A 21,118-nucleotide genomic window follows, 5' to 3' on the forward strand; every position below is an offset into this window, starting at 1 on the left:
TTATTTATGGTCACCAGCTTTGGGTAATGACCAAAAGAATGATATCGCTGATACAAGCGGCCACAATTATTTTTTCCACAAGGTGGAACCTCAGCTGTTGGAAGTCCATCATCCAAAACTTGTTTTTCAACTCCTTATGGGATGAGAGGCTGTTTGGATGTTAAAGCAGGATGACGGTGATAATTATTATTACTATCAAGGTTTTATGTTTTGTTCTGATATTTGCACATGTTCAAAAACGAAACCTTACAAATCCAGTTCGTAGATGAGGCCGGCATTTATAAAAAGCTTGGTCTTTTGTTTTGAAGGCTAACTGTAAAGCTGGGTTTGCATTTCCGGTAATTAACATTGGGCCTCCTAGTTTCAGAAGGAAAATATGGACACACATGCTTTATTGTTTCGACTAAACCTGGAAATATTGCAGCGTAATCCATGTACGCGACCTGCGAATCTGTTCTTCACAGAGGCAAGAACCCGAAAGTGACCTGTAGGAAGAAAAAACGAACAGTAGCATAGCTGGTGACGTCAGCGCTTCGGTTTCGGGTTTTTTTAATCACTGATATTAGCTCTAGCAGTTAATTACTTTCACACATGAACAGTAATCACAACTAAAGCCAACCCGTACACCCCGCGGTTATATCTGCTTGTGGTACTCGATGCAACAGGTGGCTCCGTGGCGCAATGGATAGCGCATTGGACTTCTAGTCAAGCACTTGAGAGGTGATTCAAAGGTTGTGGGTTCGAGTCCCACCGGAGTCGCATTTTTCTTCCATCAAATTAAAGGATAATTTAAAGGTTGTGGGTTCGAGTCCCACCGGAGTCGCGTTTTTCTTTCATCAAATTAAAGGATAATTTTCGCCGAGTTGTTTTAAAACTGAATCCGTTCTTATCCAGATGCAATAAAAGCACCAACAATGCTTAAATCAGGTCTCAGTTTTATAACCTCAACACGAGCGGAGTTACACACAGTACCCAGTTCAGTCCGAGGTGTTTTTCAGCCACTAGATGGAGACTGTAGTGTTGTAACCTCCAGCTGTTCTCAGATCAGTGATGCTTCCGTAGCAGAAAGACCCAACAGACTGAGGAGGCACCACACAGATCCAGATGGTCGGAGCAGCAGGTGGAATCATGTCGGTGCTGATGGTGTCTGTAGTCCTTCTCCTTCCTTCTTCTGTGGGGGTAAGAAATAACATCTAGACTTTTCGTCATGAGGGATTAATATTCTGTCAACTCAGAGAGTAATCTGAGTTATCTTTATTTGAAACACATTTTTAACCAAATACAGCAAAATAAATAAATAAAATTACTGATGTTTATTTTTATGCTGTTGGGTTCCTGACAGATGCTCCTGTTATCTGTTTAGTTTTTAAATTCTGTTTCCCCACAAACAGGAAAACCACAGATGTGAGAAAAGTCACTGAAGGTGATTTTTTCTTTGATGTATCAGATTATTTCTAAAATCCTTTAATAAACGAATCTGAAACGTCCTAAGTTGTAAGAGAGCTCCGCCGTAACATCTGGACCAGTTTCTCAGCATCACTGGGACTTTTTATCTCTGATATGGAGAAGGTGAAGAAGGATTTCTTTCAAATGGGAATAGCTGTGGGGGCTGAAGCACATCTGACTGGTGAGCCCACCAGAAGATCCCTGGTGGTCCACCTTAGTTCAGTCTGGGTTTATCTGGGATTTTGAGATCTGAATTTTTTGGAATGAATCGTATGAAGTTATTATTTCTGAGTTCAACAGACTGAACAGAGCTGAAGTAAAGGAGGAATCATGATTTGTTCCGTCTGTTCCCGACTGGACCAGGCCCCCATACCGTGTGCGGAGAAGGTGGTCCGTCTGGAAGCTGAGATCCAGGGTCTGATGAATGTGATCCAAGACCAGCACCGCTACATCCTGGAGCTCCATAGCAGCCAGTCGCAGCAGCTGCAGCACATCCCCAACACCTTCCTGGGCCCCCAGAACCTCTATAGAGGTCGGTTCTGAAGGTTTCTGCTCTCGTTTCAGTCGGATCTGAAGCTGAGCAGCAAACAAAATCAATATTTTATTTGTGTTTGATCTTTAATCACAGATAACACTTTTATGACATAAAATCATTCAACGGTGATCAACGGATATGGAGGATTATTTCATCATCTTCAGCTTTTAATCTGAAACATTTAGTTGTTGGCTGTTAAAGGAGACCCAGCTGGGTTTTATTCACTTCCTGTATTTTTAGTCTGCAGCAGGAAAATAAAGCTGCTCCAGATGTGTTTAATGCACCGTTTGCATGCCACAGTGCAGAAACAGAACTCCCCAGTTTCATTTTGTGAAATCCGTTCAGCTATGGAGTCGTTTCTTTTGACCTCCACTAGAATGAGGTTGAACCCGTTTCTGGGTCTGTTCCTCTCCTCCTTCACCTGTCCGTGTGTCCAGACTGCTCCGAGGTGTACGCTGACGGCAACGTGGCCAGCGGGCTTTACGTGATCCGTCCAGACGGATCTCCCACGGTGCTGAGCGTCTTCTGCGACATGAGCAACGGGGGAGGATGGACCGTCTTCCAGAGGAGGAGAGATGGAAAGGAGGGCTTTGACAGGTGTGTGACTACCGGACCTTCAAACACTCCATCCCTCCCCAGCAGGTGAAGGTCAGAGAATGTGTCAGGTGGACAACTACTCTTATAGCCAGTCAAGTTTAAAAACTGTTGATTTTAATATTATTGATGGTGATTGATGCCCTACCTGTGGGTGGGTTTTTAAGATGGCCCTGTTGAATTTGGAATTGGAAAGAGGTTTTAATTAGCTCCTCCCTACTTCAGACAAACGTCTCCTCCTCTCGCTGCTTCCGTTTACTTCTAAAGTCAGTCAGAAAAGAGGAAATTTGGCTTTTTTTCTTTTGGAACACTGAGGAACTCCGCCAGACCTCCATCACCTGTGTAGGTAACCTTACCTGTTGTCATCACTTACTGCTGAAGAAAGACAAAGTGATTCCCGTCGCTCCCTGAAGGAATTCCTGTTGCTCCGAGTTTTGGTTGTTTGGTCAACATCACAGACGTTTGGTTGGGTAGCTGTGGCAGCCATCTTGGATCAGCTGATGCTGTTCGTCCAGTCTTAGAACACAAGATGTTTTTATCCTAAAACCTCACCAGCTCTTCCCACCAACCCGCGTGTGTTTGCAGAACATGGTTGGAGTACAGTCAAGGATTTGGAGACCATTTCTCTCCTAACGGGGAATTCTGGCTGGGAAACGAGCCTTTGCACCTCCTCACCTCCCAAGGTGAGTCACCTGCCGGGTTGGGGTTGTGGTTGGAGCTGTAGGGGTAACTCTGCTGTCCCACAGGGAACTACGACCTGCACATCAACACCGAGGACTTGGAGGGGAACCAGCGCTCCGCTGAGTACAAGAACTTCAGAGTGGACAATGAGGAGGTGAGTGAGACACAGCAGGAGGTGCCGATCACCTCCTCCATTCAGAAACTCCTCAATCAGATTAAATCAGAGACTGATTGTCGACTCCCACCTGCTGCAGCGCTCCGACTCTGACCTCGTCTCCTCGGATTCTCACAACACAGATCCCGTCTTAGACTAAACAGGCCAGAGTGTTGTCATGGAAACGGCAGCAAGGGCACAGGCTTCCTTCCGCCTCTCGTTCCTCATGTTTGGGTCCATCTACGCCGTTTTTTACTGAAACACAACTTAGCGGAAAACCGTTTACATTCCAGTGTGTGCGCTCGTCACACGCTCCCGCTGGACTGGCGGTACCGCAGATCCATCCATCAAACCTTTTATACGAGGAATAGGAAACTTTGTTAGATTTTATTACCAATTTATTTAAAAAAAATAAGAAAAACATTTAGTTTCTGATTCTTAACAACCTTGGGAACTGCTCTGGTTCTGGTTCTGGTTCTACAGAACGGGTTCATTCTGGAGACCTGCCCAGAGCTCCTGTCACACCTGCCACAGCCTCAACACCCAGTAAAAACTAAAGTACCGAACCGGGAATAAAAATCCTCTAAATTGTTGTTCTGCTGCAGACTTTTACCTCCTGCTCCACATCAGGAAGTTCTTCAGAACATCAAATAAAAGCTGACCAGCTGATTATCAGACTCACCACTAGAGGGAGCTCCGCCTCCATCACTGGGACCAGTAGTGGCCCTCATTTATCAACCGTACTTCTGAACAGATCTGTGTGGATTTTGTGCGTAGGAACGATTTGACACATTGTGTGGCGTTGACCTGTGCGTGGGAATATTCCCAATGATGAGAACAGCTCTGACCATGCGTAGGAACAGCATCTAGAGGTAGAACAGGAGAACTATGGTACCGAAGGTCTCGGTTGTCCACACGTTTCTCATCCACAAATCATTTTACCCACTAAATAATTGTGTCGGTGGAGAAACGGCTTTTTCACATAATTGGTGCTAAAACTAATAAAAGACACACGGATGACGGGAATCTGACATCATGGCTGTTCTGTTGTTGGGGAGTAGAAGAGCGTGCGCTCTGGAGGGAACACGTTCTCCGTGAGCGCACGGATCTCCCCAAAGGGAATTCTTCTGCTGCGCTGTGATTTGGGACCGCGACAGACAAATCTCACAAATCCGGTTGCGGTTCATATTTTATTTTAGAACTACAAGAACCCTCCAGAACCTCCTCAGCTCCCCAGTCATACACGCCACGTTGCCAAGGTAACCAGACGGAATGACAGCTCACAAGAGGCTGCGCTCTCAGACATTTCCAAATCAAACCAACTCCAAACAGAACGACTCAACAACCCGCCACGCCACGATTGATCAGATTCGTTTTTATTTATGTCTGACGGGAACCTCTCCTCCGCCGCGACCGTGTTTATCGACTCTGCAACTGGTTTGGTTCTTTGGCGCTTCGGCAGCAGCGTCTTGATCTCGCCATCAATAAAGTTTGTCTCATCTTTCCAGGGAAAAAAAAAAACAGGGAATGCCCTCAGGTGCGGAGGACGTGGCGCGACCAAATATGGTTAATGGAGGGTGCTTCTGTACGTAAACACTGAACGGACACGAGCACCTGGGTACGCACAGGTGGGATTCATCATCAGACGCTTACGGAGGAACGTGCGTACAAGAGGCCACCGCATGTTTAATAAATCAGGATCGACCGTTCGTACACACATGGACGTAATTTTGGGGGGGGGGGGGGGACAGGGGGGACATGCCCCCCCCCCACTTTTTCCAAAGTCAAGTTTTGACCCCTGCACTTTTTACCATCCAAAAACAACATTACGCTATATTAAATTGACACTGGTTGAGCTCTAGGACCAAGCGGAAAACAACCGTTTGTGTTGAAGCCTGTTTCCCATTAGAGCATACTGTAAAGATACCCCCCCCCGCCCCGTGTCCCCCCCACTTCTAAAGTGAAAATTACATCCTTGCGTACACACATGCTAAAGTTCAGTCGTAGGAAGGAAAACTGGACAGATGGAAGAGGAAGTTTGATGAATGAGGGCCCAGGTTTGTTTCTATAGAGGGCTAATCCGTTCTGGTTCCTCAGGACCAGTACCAGCTACACGTGGGGGAGTATAATGGGAACGCCGGCGACTTTCTGGCTGATGCCCGAAGTGTGAATCTCAACAGTCCCTGTAGGGACGGGATCAAGTTCAGCACCTACGACCACCCCAACTACATCAACGCAGACAACGGGCGCTGCGTCCGGCACAGCAGGTCCGGCTGGTGGTTCTGCAGGTAGGTCTGACCCCTGACCCCTACACATGCAGCAGAGGAGCTGTGACTGAAGCCGTTTCCTCTCAACCCCAGGTGTGACTCAGGTAACCTGCATGATCAGCTGATCAAAAGTCCGTATGAGGTTCTGAGTGACGACGGCGTCGCCTGGTACATCTGGCACGGGTGGTCCTACGCCATCAAGTCCGTGGTGATGATGGTTCGAGCTGCTGACCTCAAACACTCCCCGCCCATCATCCAGCGCTGGCCGACCCAGTTCCACCCCAACGCCGTGGATGACAGTACCACCTATCCTCCGTACGAGCAGCAGTACGGTTCACGGGTATGACCCGGAGACCGTCCCACACGGGGCCACGCCTCCTGCTGCGTCTCACGTGTTTAATAAAAGAGGAGGGATTCATCTGCTGTCGTTTGGGTTTTATTCTGTAAACAACCAACAGATTGAGGCATTTCAGGTAAAGCTGAGGGTTCCCAGGACAAACAGGAAGTGACACAAACAACAGGAAGTGACACTTATTTGGATCAACAGTTTCCTGTGAGGAAAAAAAGTTCATGAGACTGATAGTTCGGTTCCAGTTAGTCTGTTTGGGCACAAGGTGGCGCTAGAGGTGGAACACAAACAGGTTTCATGTTAAATAATCTGCATATCGGAGTTCACATCCAGGATTCAGAGGTTTACATTCCACTCAGGTCAGGAGCGCTCAGCTCAGCGGTCCCGTGTGTCCTCAGAGGGACTCGAGTCCCATCTTCTCGCTGAGGTCCAGTCTGATTGAGCTTCGCTCTTTGGGAGAAAAAAACGTTCAAAAATAGGCAAAATATTCCAGAAAAATTCCCGCTCCACTTTCTGTGTTTTTATCATCCCTTCACACAAGTTTCCTCTCCTGCTTCCTAAAGACCAGGAGGAACTTCAACAACACGGAAGGATCGACGAGGTTCAGAACGGACCCTGAGGAGTACCTGATGGATCTCCTCAAAGAGAGGGGCACTCAGGCTTTTGGTAGGAGCTGATTGGGAGCGCGGCCGGTTCTGCGCTTGGGTGTAGGTACATCAGGAGCATCAGCTGCTCCCAGGAGACCAGCAGGTTATCTGGGAGATAACGGAGCAGCTGTGGGGAAGGACGCGGAGTTCCGTGGTGAGCCAAAAGGGGAGGTGGGGGAGAGGCGTCGGGGGCTGGCCATCAGGTCTCCGTTATGCAGCTTCCACAGCAGCTCCTCGTTCTCCATGGACAGGCGCTTGTTGACCTTTGACTCCTTCTGCAGCGTCTGCTGGAGGAGGGCCTGCTCCGTGGACAGCTGCCTGCAGGGGGCGACAGAGAGCCATCAGAGCCCTGAACTGGTTTCATCCCAACTAAAAACATTCTGTTCTGACTCTGGACTCAGAAAACATCCAAATCCTGTTTGTGTTCTGAGATGAAGGACAGCGGCGAGACAGAACCGGTCCTCGGGTCAGACCCGGCAGAAGAGAAACGTACTTTGAAAGAGCTGCGTGTTTATCCATCCGGGCCCGGTAGTCCTCATTCTCCTGCTGGACCTTCTTCAGACACTCCTCCAGCCTCACGTTGGTCTCCACCTGAAACACGAACACACGTGTGAAAAGTCCGTCGGGGATCTGATCAGATGGATCTGAAGTTCTGATGCCGACCAGCCGGTCCATCTCCATCAGCTTCTTCTCCTTCTGGTGCAGCTGGTTGTTCTTCATCTCCAGAACCACCTTCAGGCTCTCCAGCTCCTGCTGCAGGTACACTGTGTGGGAGTCCTTCTGCACACACACACACACACACACACACGCACGCACACACACACACACACACACACACACACACACACACACACATACACGCACACACACGCACACACGCACACACACGCACACACACACACGCACGCACACGCACACACATACACACACACACACACACACACACACGCACACACACACACGTACACGCACACACACGCACACACACACACACACACACACACACACACACACACACACACACACACACACACACACACACACACACATACACACACACACACACACACACACACACGCACACACACACACGTACACGCACACACACGCACACACACACACACACACACACACACACACACACACACACGCACACACACACACACACACACGCACACACACACACACGCACACGCAGGCACGCACGCACGCACGCACACACACACGCACACGCACACACACACGCACACGCACACGCAGGCACGCACACACACACACACACACACACACACACACACACACACACACGCACGCGCACACACACACGCACACGCAGGCACGCACGCACGCACGCACACACACACACACGCACGCACACACACACACACGCACACGCAGGCACGCACGCACGCACGCACACACACACACACGCACGCACACACACGCACACGCACACGCAGGCACGCACACACACCAGAATTTCTTTATTTAAGAATAATTAAATTTATACAAAATAAATAAATGAATAAAAAGTGAAAGTCAAACAAACCTAAAAAGTTTTTTAAATTTAGTTCAATTAAATGTTGAGTTTTGATTTAAAACGGGATCTTTTCTAGATCCTGTTTTTGTTTCTTCACATAAAGGAGCTCGGTTCTACCCAGTGGTTCTATCCAGCTAGACCCGGTTCTACCCAGTGGTTCTATCTAGCTAGACCTGGTTCTACCCAGTGGTTCCATCCAGCTGGACACGGTTCTATCCAGCTAGACCCGGTTCTACCCAGCGGTTCTATCCAGTTGGGCCCGGTTCCACCCAGCGGTTCTATCCAGTTGGGCCTGGTTCTATCCAGCTAGACCCGGTTCTACCCAGCGGTTCTATCCAGTTGGGCCCGGTTCTACCCAGCGGTTCTATCCAGTTGGGCCGGGTTCTATCCAGCTGGACCCGGTTCTATCCAGCTAGACCCGGTTCTATCCAGTTGGGCCCGGTTCTCTCCAGCTAAGTGACTCCATCTTTCATGCTGCAGTGTTCAGAACCAGATTTTAATACTTAAAATATCAGAAAATGTTGAAATGAGGAAAACTGTGTTTAGCATCTTGTTTTTTACGCTTGATTTTGATTTTTTTCTCGACTTTATTATTTTTAGAAAGTTTGAATGTATTTTTATTTTTTTTACCACCATTTAAAAAATACTTTTTGTAAAAATGACTGGAGCAGATGTTCTGAAACGTGTCTGCGGTTCTGGTTTGATTACGAGTCCGTGTGAACCTGCTACGGCGCCGCCTGCTGAACACAAAGAGTTCTGGTTCTGGATGGGTTTACCAGGTTTCTGTCGCTCAGGATCCGCTGCCTCCGCTCCTCTTCTGCTCGCAGCTTCTCACTCAGGTCCTCCCGTTCTGCTGAAAGCTCAGAGATCTTCTCCTGCAGGAGGAACCACGAACAGAACGTTCAGCTGAGCCTGACCTGGAAGACATTCATTGCCCTAAAAGGATCTAGAACCAGAACTGGGCCAAAAACCAGCCAAAGTCCACTGAATTCATCAAAATTACTGGCGAACTCCTGATCCAGAACTAAAGTCTGTCCCGCGTTTGGAAACACGGCGTTCCGAGTGACTCACAGAGAGGGAAGCTTCAGTCTCCTTCATGGTTTTCTGGAGATCCTCCAGATCCGTTTGCCGGATCCTCTTCAGCTCTGAAACACCAAGAGTCACAGTCCAGAAACGTTTAATCGTTAGAGCTGAAGCGTCTCGCAGCCCGAACCCGCTTCTTCGTGATCAGGAAGTCACCTTGTAAGGAGGTCTCGTAGTCCCGTTTCAGAGACTCCATCTTCTGGCTGTGAATCTCCTCCTGGTTCTTCTTCTCTGCTTCTTGTCGGACCCTCAGGTCCTCCACCTGAAGGATCCAAACGAACATCAAATTGAGACTGAAAAAGCAGAAACTGGAGCTGCGATCAGTCTAACAACAAGAACCAATCAGAGCTCAGAACAGACTCACCTGCTGCTCCATCAGCGTCCGACATCGATCCGCCTCTTCCTGGTACACCTGGTGGACTTTGTCCCATTCTGTCTGATAAAAACTCTTCAACCTGGAAACAAAAGGTATGAAAATATAAATATTAAGAAACAAATCCTGGACTTTTAGCTCCCGTCAGCTAGAAAAACACGGAAAAATGTGATATTAGGAGAGAGATTCGGATGCTTCCTGCCACCAAATGCACCCGTTCCAGTCCCCGTGTCCCGAACTCTGGAGCTGGAGGACAAACTCCTTTTTAGCCCTTAGTGACAGAAATTAGCAACAGCTGCATTTTAAAGGCAGAGAGGCAGAAACAAACATCAGCAGAAGGTCCTGGAGCCATCCCGTCGGGTTTAGTGTTCCTACGGAGTTTATCCAGATTTGTTACAGCTTCCTTATTTATTAGTTTAAAACGGAAAAGCTGAGGAATCCCGTTTTAACTCATGTTTGATATTTTATTTATGATTACATTGTGAAAGATATAAAAGCAGGAAGACCTTGTTTGCTAAGATGCTGAGTCATGTGACCTCTCACTAACCAGGTAATCCCATAAAAACCCACTAGAGGCATGGAGTGGCTGAATCCTGCGGTAACGATCCTTCAGTAGCTGATAGTCTGGTAAAATAGTTCGCTTTCCATGAATCTCCACACATTCCTATGGGCTAAAGTGTTGCCGTGGCAACTCTAACAGCCACCAGTGGTAAATAACACACATGTTGCCATGACGCCCAGACTGGGAGAGCAGCAGATCATGGATCCCTCACCTGTCCTCCAGCTGAACCAGCTCCTCCTGATGCTGCACCTCCAGTCTCTTCAGACTCTCCTCTAAGCTGGAGCACGTCTCCTCCTTCTCCCTCTGCAGACGCTCGCACTTCTGGGACGAGGCCACTAGGTGGAGCACAGACAGGGAGAGTTAGGATTCTTTGATGCTTTTGGAGCAGTGAGTGTGTGTGTGTGTGTGTGTGTGTGTGTGTGTGTGTGTGTGTGTGTGTGTTTAGACCACATTCCAGTCTAATAAATCCTGCAGCAGATGCTGATCCAACCTTGAAACATCTGTAAGTCAGCTCGGAGGTATGCAGCATTCCTGTCATGGCTGCAAGCAGACACACGCCTCCTCCCTCTCCACCCTCCATCAGAATCACCGGGAATTAACCGGTTTAGGTCTGATCCACCAGCCGGACCTGGAGAGTTTCACTGGAACCATCTCCGGCCCATTTTCCCTCCATGCGTCCAGACTAGAATGTAGCTGTGTGTAACAGCTGGCCCAGTTGGGACAGTTGGTGTTTTGTCTCAATGGAGCTCTATGTGAGCGCCGGTCACCGTGGCGACGGACACACAAACTCAGCAGCTGAAAGCAGCTCACAATCTCTGGGTGAGAAACTGGACGGCAGGTGGAAGTAAACGGGATTAAAGCCTTCCCGACACGTCCGTGAAGCTGAACCCGGTTCCGCTGAGAGCACGGGGCGATTTCTGGACTCAGCAGGTGGTTCTCCACCGCTTCAGGAACAAACACACGGATCTATGATAAATGATCCACACTTGCATAGCACCATTCAGAGTCGGAGGACTCCAATGTGCTTTACACCACAGTGTGTGTGTGTGTGTGTGTGTGTGTGTGTGTGTGTGTGTGTGTGTGTGTGTGTGTGTGTGTGTGTGTGTGTGTGTGTGTGTGATCCAGCGACAGTGTGAAAGTTCAGAAGGATGTGTGGCGGCAGGAATGAAGTTATTCTACATCCATTAAACTGTAAAAAGTCCGAACAAACAGGTTGTCTTCCTCCCCATCTGTGTGTGTGTGTGTGTGTGTGTGTGTGTTTACAGCAGAGGTTTAAACATCGCTTAAATTCCTCAGCTGTGTGTGAGCAGACGTGCCGACGGTCTTGGCGACAGGAAAAATAAACGTGATGGATTCAGACCGACAGATTTGTGTTCCTCTGGCCCCCGATCCGGACCAAACCTCCTGATCCGGTCCAGGTCCCCGATCCGGACCAAAACTCCTGATCCGGTCCAGGCCCCCGATCCGGACCAAAACTCCTGATCCGGTCCAGGCCACCGATCCGGACCAAAACTCCTGATCCGGTCCAGGCCACCGATCCGGACCAAAACTCCTGATCCGGTCCAGGCCCCCGATCCGGACCAAAACTCCTGATCCGGTCCAGGCCCCCGATCCGGACCAAAACTCCTGATCCGGTCCAGGCCCCGGATCCGGACCACAACTCCTGATCCGGTCCAGGCCCCCGATCCGGACCAAAGCTCCTGATCCGGTCCAGGCCCCCGATACGGACCAAAGCTCCTGATCCGGTCCAGGCCCCCGATCCGGACCAAAACTCCTGATCCGGTCCAGGCCCCCGTTCCGGACCAAAGCTCCTGATCCGGTCCAGGCCCCCGATCCGGACCAAAACTCCTGATCCGGTCCAGGCCCCCGTTCCGGACCAAAGCTCCTGATCCGGTCCAGGGCCTAAATCCAGACCAGAACTCCTGATCCAGATTCCTGATCCGGAAGCCCTCAACGGCAGAATGTCACTCATCTATTTTAGATTCCCTCAGACCCGGTTTACTTTCTTTCTCCTGTTTTTATGTAAAATATTTTTTGAGGAAACAAAATAATTTTTTTCTCTGTTCTGAAAGAAAAAATGGAAACTCAAACATTTGAAATCGACATTTGAAACATCAAATCTGAAGGTACTAAACTCACTTATGTCAGATTTGTGATCGGTACTTTAGCATCAGCTGATGAGCGAGTTAGAAAACATTTTAGATCATTAAAGTTAATCTCGGAGTGACAGAGAGCTGGAGTCCTGCCAAACACAGAGTCCAGGCAGACACGCCTCAAAAACACACACGCGCACGCACGTGCACGCACGCACGCACACACACACCTCAAACACACACGCACACACACACACCTACACCTCAAACACACACACGCACACACACACACCTCAAACACACACACGCACACACCTCAAACACACACACGCACACACACACACCTCAAACACACACACGCACACACCTCAAACACACACACGCACACACACACACCTCAAAAACACACGCACACACGCACACACACACCTCAAACACACACACGCACACACCTCAAACACACACACGCACACACACACACCTCAAAAACACACGCACACACACACACGCACGCACACACACACGCACACACACACACACACACACACACACACACGCACACACGCACACACGCACACACACACCTCAAACACACACACGCACACACCTCAAACACACACACGCACACACACACACCTCAAAAACACACGCACACACACACACGCACGCACACACACACGCACACACACACACACACACACACACACACGCACACACGCACACACGCACACACGCACACACACACACACACACACACACACACACACACACACACACACTAATAATTTTCTCTAACGACCGAGTCTGCTTATGTTTTGTTCACCTTTAACTAGGATTTTAATCACTAAAGTTTTTTACGGATCAGAACAAAGGTCGGAAAAATATAAATTTATGAAAAATAAAAGATTTTAAATGTGTTCTGACCATTTTCCTGATCCACAGCTTTCCTTTCCTGCTACCTGCTTCTGTAACGTCCACCTTCCCTCAGAACTGATCCGTTCAGACCAAACCAAACGATCTGATCTTTTTAGACCAAACCAAACGATCTGCTCAGTTCAGCAGTGGGAGAACCTCCAGGTAAAGTTTTGTTTTGAATCTATTTGGATTCCAGTTTTACTTTCAGCTGTTTAGTTCTCACTCGGACGTGTTGACGTTTGAATCCTGATAGCTTACTGATGCGGATGCTCGAGTCTTTCTGAATCATAAACCTGCAGGTGACAGACATGACTGCAGGTCATGACCTGTGAGGATCTTCCATCGACACGCTGAGCAGCAGCTGCAGGAATACAAACATCAGCGGACCTGAAGCAGCCGTTGTTCTGAGTGTTCAGCATGCAAATAGACGCCTGCAGAGGGAAGTGTGTGTGTGTGTTCATGTTGCTGTGCGTGTGTGTGTGTGTGTGCTGGGAAAACTCACCCAGCTCATCTCGGAGCGTGCCCAGCTCTAGCGACAGCTCCTTCTTCTTCTTCAGTGTTTCTTCACGCTGTAGAGAGAAAAGGAGATTCTGTTTGGACTTCTCAGGTTTTAAATTCCAGAACTGAAACTCACAGCTGCTCCTCTGGAAATCTGATGAATCTGGGATAATTGGGAACGTTGTCACATAAACATACACATTATAAATGTATCAAAACTCGGAGTCTGACTTGTTTTAATTAGATCTTAAGTCAAAACCTCAGAAATACAAAAAATATTGTTTTGCTGCAGCTTTATTGAAGTTGACTCCTAATTTCCCGACACTGAAAATGAAGGGAAGCTTTAATATGATTTAAGAGTCAAATTATTTCTGTATTTCCAGGTTTCCTGATCTCTGAAGGTCTCCTGGAACATCTCGGCTTCATGTGGCTGACAAGTCCTCCAACCTGAACCAGAAGAGACGGATCTCTTATGGAATCGGCTTCAGGTTCCAAAAAGGACCTGGAAATCTGTCTGAGGGCTCCAGACCAGTTTAGATCAGCGACAGAATCAGAGTTTGTTTTCACCCTGTGTGTGTGTGCGTGTGTGTGTGTGCGTGTGTGTGCGCGTGTGTGTGTTGGAGGAAGATTGATCATCATCTAGAAAATGTAAAATTATTTAGGTACAAATTCTTTTTTTTCAGTGAGTCTGTATTTAACTCTGATGACACACACACACACACACACACACACACACACACACACACGCGCACACACACACTGAAGAACAGAACCTGCCGACCTGTGGACCTGCTGATCTGATCCGAGATCAGCTGAGCTGATAACAGATGAAAGAACTCCAGACTAGAGCCCGTTATGATCCCAGTGATCCGTGTCGAGTTTCCACAAACCATCTGAAGATAAGGAGTTGGCAGCTTCTGAATCACCTCACGTTTCTAAAACATCAGGAGGAGGAAGAGGAGACCAACCTTACGTCTCTTCTTGCGGCGCTGATGGGGTTTTTTCCTGGGCTCGGAGTGTGTTTTACTTTCCGCTGATCCCATTTCTATCACAAACACAGCGAACAGCTGCTTTTGTTCCCTGCTTGTCCGTCACATCTGAACCTAAACTCCTCCTCTTCTGAGCCACTCCTCCTTCTGCTCTACCTGTTCCTCCCCTTCAATGCAATCCTCCTCCTCCAGTTTGGGTGTAAAACACACATCGGAATCTCTTTCTACAGTCTCTGATCGGAATGCCAGTAATTCCTGCTCCTCCCTCCCCTCCTCCACCCTGTCAGACTAGAGGATCTGGATTCAAACCATTCCTGCTTCTGTTTAATTTTAGTCTATTCTGCATCATTTCTGTCAAATGATGGTGTGAAGATCGGGATTAGGTTAAGATTATCCAATCAGAACCTTTAATGGGGGTGGGGTGGGGTGGGGGGGTCCCGGTGACTGAGTGGAAACAAACCAGAATCTTTAAGTTTAAAATATTACGTTTTAAAGCTGCTGTGGTGAATCTGCTAACGAGCTCTGTGTTAAACACAACATAATTGTAGCTACAGAATGATAGAACGTTGTTAAAAGGCATGAAAACTATGTTTAAAGAGCAAGTCACCCCCTACCAGAGTAACTCCAATCCCATTTCCTGTTTGTAAAATGAGCCACAAGGAGGCGCTGCCTGGCAGACCAAGAGGGCGGAGCCGCTAACAAACACAAACACACACAGGCTCACAGCGGCATTGTGACATCATATGGTACCTGCTAACGTCATAAGGTACTTCTTAGCCAATAGCGATGGCAGATTTAAATTCAAATGTAGTGCAGAGGTTTTACCTGAAGAGGGCACAACACTGAAGAGTTTAGGCAGAATATTTACATTTTAACTACGATGCACTAAAGCACCAAATTATTGACTACAGGCGTCTACAGCACGATTAGACACTCGTTTACGATGTTTATCTGCAGAAAAAAGTTGATTTGGGGGTGACTTGCTCTTTAAGCCAACTTGTTTTCCAATTGCAGCTTTAATTCTGAAAATCACAAAAAGTAAATTTACATAAAATATGTAGTTAAATTTTTATCAGAATCAAACAGTTCTGATGTCGTAATCATCACCGGGGGGGGGGGGGGGGCATGGATCCTTTTGTCTCGTTTGAAGCATGCAGCAGATTAGATAAGACATCATGCTACAGCACACACACACACACACACACACACACACACACACACACACACACACACACACACACACACACACACACACACACACACACACACACACACACACCTGATAAGGGATAATGACCCACTTTCTCTGAACACAAGCAGCTGAAGAACTCGGACATCTTAAGAGAGGTGGAACGGGCCGAGCCTTCTGGGTCCAACGGCGGTACCGACACCTGACTGGTTCTGACTAACTGACTCAAGGCCCCACTGAGACCGGCACAGAGCAGAAAGATCCTAACAGGAAATGTCTCAGAGGTAAAGCTTTTATTTTGAAAGGATGGTTTGTGTTTGATCTGCTGATGAGAGCAAATATTTACGGATCCGGTTCTGAACATCCTGCTGCTCTCAGCCAATCAGCAGCCTGAGAACTCAAACATATCTCTGATTCTTATTAAAATGAACATGAACTGGTTCTGGTTCTGGAAAACCCAGTGGTCAGCTATTAGAAGCCCTCACGTTTTAAGAGGAAATCTGGTTAATAAAACTTGACCAAAAAGTTATTTTGGGTCTGAAAGCTCAATCAGAACCACCTCACAGAGAGCGGATCGGCTCCTTGTCCAGAAAAACGAACACGTTTTCCTACAGCAGAACTTTCAGGTCCAGATTCAGATTCTGAGAATATGATCAAATCAAACTACGGTGGCCAGAAGAGCTCAAAATGTTGCTTAAACCTGACTAATAAAACAGTTTCTTTTATCACATTCAATGCAGGTCGTGAGTGAGTGAGTGAGTGAGTGAGTGAGTGAGTGAGTGAGCGGGTAAATAAGTGAATCGGACCTTTAAGCAGAACCGGTTCTGATGCTAAACTGTTTTGAAGAGAAGCTGAAATATTATTAAAGATTTTGCGGTTTTATGTTTTGAATATTTTGATGTTTGTGGAGAATTTGTTTTGTTTTTGGACCTTTGATGTTTTTTGTCTCTGTCCCAGTCCAGGTTCTGGTACCAGATGGGTTTTAGAGACCTGAATGGAACCAGTATCTGGTACCTCGGTGAAGAGCTGCTGGATGATGACGGCCAGCGCCTCCACCTTCCGGTTCCCCTGGACCAGAATCTTCCTCAGCTGGACGATGGCCTGGTTCTTCTTCTCCAGCTGCTCTTTGTTCTGATTCTGTTTGGACCCGGCCGTTCCCTCTGCCGCGCCCACTCCGGGTCGAGATGCATTCTGAAGGCGGGGTCCAGCTTTAGGGCTGGACCGTGATCCGGTCCTGGTTTTAAACCCAGAACTAGTAGGTCCACTGGAAGTGGTGCTGGCAGCATCCGGGCCCGGTTCTGAAACAGCTGGTTTCACTGGGATGTTTGCATTCAAAACATCTGGAACCTGACAAACAGAATCAGTGGGACAGGTTTCAGTTCAGATAAACCCAAACCGATCCCTGACCTCCCGCAGGACATTCAAAACATGCAGCCAGTCCACCAGAACCAGACTAAATGGACAATCTGGTTCTGTTCAGTTCTGCTTCTAAATTTAAATTGGATTCTAAAAGCAGAACCTACCGACTCAGCTGGGTGAAGGTGCTGGTTCTGCTGGTGTCCTGCTGCGACTGGGGAGCTGATGCTGCTGGGTCGGGCCGGCACCTCCCGGGTTCTATTCTTGTCCACTGGAAGAGAGGAGCGACCCGTTAGCTTGTGAGCAGGAACAACATTCAGCATGACGTCTACAAACAGAACCAGCGCCGACGGTCCAAAAGCATCCAACAGAACTGTCGGGTTAGCCACGCCCTTCAGAGGCTGGACTGATGCATAATGGGAATGTGAGGTCATCATGACAGAACCGACCCGGCCCAGAGAGGTCGTTAGAGAGTCCATTAGCAGAGTAAAAGCTTTTAGAGGCTGAGAACAGCGCCGGTTCTGTTGGGCTTTTATCGCTCAGTTACTGGATCAATTCCCTGACTGGGAATAAGCCTAAAGAACCTCCAACTGAACCAGAACCAGAACCTCCTACTGAACCAGAGCTGTCTCCAGAACCAGCCGGTTGTGATTTTCTAAATATTCCGTCCATGAACCAGCTGGAGGGGGCGGGGCCAGTCAGCCAATCAGGTTAATGACCAGCTCCAGACAGAACCAGAACCAAACCAACCCTTAACAGAACAGAACAGCGTTTGATTCTGAAAACGGGCCATAAGTCCACTGCCCTGCAAAACCTCGTAGGACTTTCTGAAGCTTGCTGGGCTTAACAGGTTCTGTTTGATCTTGTTCTTCAGGTTCTGATGATTAAAGGCTGACTGGGCCCTAGGCTGTTGCTGCTGCACTCGTCCCGGGCTCGAAGCATTAAAAACAGACCCAGAACCACCAGAACAGTCCGATTCAGCTAGACGAGTTCTGGTAATACCATTTTTTTGTCATAAATGAAATCCTAAAAATTAAAAGCTGTGAGAGATTGAGGCAGAAGTTGTACAGAACCAGAACCAGCAGGGCGGGTTCTGTAAAATGGAACTTAATATTAAACCGAGAGAATCAGACAGACAAAAGTTTCATTAAATAAATAAAAACAAGAAGAAGAGGATAAAATACTTCCAGCTGGTGATGAGACGAAACCTTTCTCACCTGCAGAGGGATCAGGTGCTGCATCAGACAGCGCCCCCTGCTGGTCGAATCACAGCAACAGGACTAGCATGAGTAAACTAAGCACCTCTAATCGGTTCTGGTTCAGATCACTACCATCTGGTTTGGGACGGACATCAAAAAGTAGTGTGCGTGCGTGCGTGCGTGCGTGCGTGCGTGTGTGTGTGTGTGTGTGTACCAGGACTTTATCACACAAACAAAAAAAAGTTCTGCTCTCATGTGATGACTCAGTTCTGTTGTGTTACAGGAGTGTGTTTGTGTACCTGGAGTCTGCCAGGCAGAAACGCAGAGCTGCTGAGCCCAGACTGAGAGAGAAACCAGACAGTTAGCATGCATGACAGTGACACACAACCAGGTCCTTCCTCATCATCAGAACTGGAGCGCAGGAATGCAAAGAGCTTTATTGTTGAGTTGAACATCTGAAATCTCCAAATTACAAAGAAGGATCGCTTTAAATGGGTTCTTGTCACAATAACAGAAACTGGATTATTGGTTACCATGGTAACAGAGACTGGGCTCCGGATCCCCATGGTAACAGAGACTGGGCTCCGGTTCTCCATGGTAACAGAGACTGGACCCTAGATCTCCATGGTAACAGAGACTGGACCCTAGATCTCCGTGGTAACAGAGACTGGACCCTAGATCTCCATGGTAACAGAGACTGGACCCTAGATCTCCGTGGTAACAGAGACTGGGCTCTGGATCCCCATGGTAACAAAGACTGGGCTCTGGTTCTCCATGGTAACAGAGACTGGACCCTAGATCTCCATGGTAACAGAGACTGGACCCTAGATCTCCATGGTAACAGAGACTGGACCCTAGATCTCCATGGTAACAGAGACTGGACCCTAGATCTCCATGGTAACAGAGACTGGAGCCTAGATCTCCGTGGTAACAGAGACTGGGCTCTGGATCCCCATGGTAACAGAGACTGGACCCTAGATCTCCATGGTAACAGAGACTGGGCTCTAGATCTCCATGGTAACAGAGACTGCTTTACTGTAACTATATTTGTTATATTTGATGAGGGAATTTCAAGCAGAAAAATATGAACATGTGTCTTCTTATGTCGACATAAGGACATAAATAGAAAGATTTAAAGGGAGACAGCAGAGAACTTCTGCTTTTACATCTGATGATGTCATCATCATGACCTCTCTCAGCTGGATCATCAGGTGTTTGCTGAAGGTGTGGCCAAAGGGATTAAAGGTCATGAGTGGGAGGAGTGTAATGTTTGGGGTTCATCACTATGCAGATGACACGTTTAAATCTCCACACACACCAGAAACCTGGCAGGCTGAACTTTGATGATCAGACCACACCGTGTTGCTGGTCCTTCTTTAAAAAGCTACGTCTCACTCTCTCGCTCTCTCTCTCTCTCTCACCCACACACACCCACACCCACACACACACACACACACAGAGTGGTGAAAGGACTACACAGCCATGTGGTTCAGATTAAAACAGCGACTCAGGCAGATTACTGCTGGATTACAGCGTTTGTGTGTTAACAGGACAGAAAAGGTGTGCCGCCAGCTGATTGGATCAAGGACGACAGAGACGTTACCGTCCATTAAAAACGGGAATCTGCAGATGAAAACAAAACAGACACACCGATACAGATTCAACAAAATGATAGTTAAAGATTAGCTGGCAAGATGAGTCTGGAAGTCCAAAACTCCATAAGGAAGATCTGCTGTATGAAACACTGGTGAGGAGTTCACTGACTAGGAAAAATGTTGGATTTTATTATTATTTTTTTTCGCTGCTTGTTCATGTGATTCATTAAACGTCAAATTTCTCTACATTCAGATCAAAAGCCGGTGTTCGGTGTGTTTATCATTATCTGCAGGATCCAGGAAGTTCAAAAAGTCCAAACAAATCAAACCGGAGCAAAAATAAAACTCAAATAGGTAAATTACCTTAAATATTAGATGTTACATTAGAAGTTAAATCTGCAGGATGAACCCGGAGAGCATCAGAAGGTCAGCTGGGGATCAGAATGGACTGTTTTATAGAAGAAGAGATTTTTAATATTTCTTTTGGAATGAAGAGGCCGACATCTCTATCAATCCGAGCTAATCCACACCACCAATACCAGCTCCTCCAAGTGGGAGGTTTCACTTCCACAATCAGAATTATTTCTAAAAATGTATTCCGATAATTCTTAATTCTTTCAGAGAAGTTGGCATTGGCCAAAATTGGGAGCGACAGGTCAGACCTGTAAAAGCACTGGAAATTGGTATTGGCCCTCAAAATCAGAATTGGTGCATCTCCACATGTTCTCATTTGTTACTTCAACATCTGCTACTCGACTGAAACTCAACAGAACTGCCTGCAGGACTAAAATAAAATCCTCTCACTCCGATTTCAGCTCCCACACACGCTCGCTCGCTACCATGGAAACAGGTGTGCAGGGCACTTGGTGCACATACGTCCACTCTGTGACTCGTTCACATCCAAATAAAGCCTTCAGTATCCAAGCAACAACAGGAATAATAACGTCGGAGACAGAATTGAAGGTTTGACGTGTTCCAGGACATGTCTTCCATCAACTTTACACACCGCAACCGGAATGTTTGAGCCAAACTGAAACCACGTGAATCAGGTGT

At 47.6% G+C, this 21,118-nt stretch overlaps 2 protein-coding genes and 1 non-coding gene across 7 annotated transcripts in view; 2 read left to right on the forward strand and 1 right to left on the reverse strand.

The window, feature by feature from the left end:
• The first annotated feature begins 329 nt into the window (after window positions 1–329).
• fgl1 (fibrinogen-like 1) lies at window positions 330–6,095 on the forward strand. Of its 2 annotated transcripts, XM_015973364.3 has the most exons (8): window positions 330–434; window positions 1,044–1,179; window positions 1,810–1,978; window positions 2,419–2,578; window positions 3,161–3,258; window positions 3,322–3,410; window positions 5,508–5,698; window positions 5,771–6,095. In XM_015973364.3, exons 2-8 carry the CDS (start codon window positions 1,105–1,107, stop codon window positions 6,021–6,023), a joined length of 1,035 nt encoding a protein of 344 aa, XP_015828850.3. In that variant the 5' UTR covers window positions 330–434; window positions 1,044–1,104; the 3' UTR covers window positions 6,024–6,095. The 2 variants fall into 2 exon arrangements, with proteins under 2 accessions (XP_015828850.3, XP_070408787.1); XM_070552686.1 differs by having other exon boundaries at window positions 341–1,179.
• On the forward strand, window positions 668–759 carry trnar-ucu (transfer RNA arginine (anticodon UCU)). Its single transcript is given in 2 exon segments — window positions 668–704; window positions 724–759. It is a non-coding gene; the product is annotated as a tRNA-Arg (tRNA).
• A 2-nt stretch (window positions 6,096–6,097) lies between the features above and the next one.
• LOC107394312 (microtubule-associated tumor suppressor 1 homolog) overlaps window positions 6,098–21,118 on the reverse strand; it is a 47,115-nt gene continuing 32,094 nt past the window's right edge. For 3 of the 4 annotated variants that reach the window (XM_070552685.1, XM_054743841.2, XM_015973212.3), the window contains exons 8-19: window positions 18,770–18,811; window positions 17,439–17,542; window positions 16,930–17,262; window positions 13,742–13,808; window positions 10,443–10,566; window positions 9,661–9,751; window positions 9,453–9,558; window positions 9,285–9,358; window positions 8,990–9,088; window positions 7,337–7,453; window positions 7,167–7,264; window positions 6,098–6,991 (exon numbers count right to left, since the gene is read on the reverse strand). In XM_070552685.1, the coding sequence (XP_070408786.1) occupies window positions 6,778–6,991; window positions 7,167–7,264; window positions 7,337–7,453; window positions 8,990–9,088; window positions 9,285–9,358; window positions 9,453–9,558; window positions 9,661–9,751; window positions 10,443–10,566; window positions 13,742–13,808; window positions 16,930–17,262; window positions 17,439–17,542; window positions 18,770–18,811 (1,469 nt within the window). In that variant the 3' untranslated portion in view covers window positions 6,098–6,777. The remainder of the gene's footprint in view (window positions 6,992–7,166; window positions 7,265–7,336; window positions 7,454–8,989; window positions 9,089–9,284; window positions 9,359–9,452; window positions 9,559–9,660; window positions 9,752–10,442; window positions 10,567–13,741; window positions 13,809–16,929; window positions 17,263–17,438; window positions 17,543–18,769; window positions 18,812–21,118) is intronic. The other variant, XM_015973237.3, reaches the window with a different exon arrangement.

Source organism: Nothobranchius furzeri, chromosome 6, assembly GCF_043380555.1.
Source record: "Nothobranchius furzeri strain GRZ-AD chromosome 6, NfurGRZ-RIMD1, whole genome shotgun sequence".
Classification (NCBI taxonomy): domain Eukaryota; kingdom Metazoa; phylum Chordata; class Actinopteri; order Cyprinodontiformes; family Nothobranchiidae; genus Nothobranchius; species Nothobranchius furzeri.

Excerpts from the sequence above, each read along its gene's own strand:
- fgl1 (XM_015973364.3), top strand. The coding sequence starts at position 1,105 with ATGGTCGGAGCAGCAGGTGGAATCATGTCGGTGCTGATGGTGTCTGTA. Across the intron at positions 3,259-3,321 it reads GCACCTCCTCACCTCCCAAG|GGAACTACGACCTGCACATC; the intron begins GTGAGTCACCTG and ends GCTGTCCCACAG. Across the intron at positions 3,411-5,507 it reads TCAGAGTGGACAATGAGGAG|GACCAGTACCAGCTACACGT; the intron begins GTGAGTGAGACA and ends CTGGTTCCTCAG.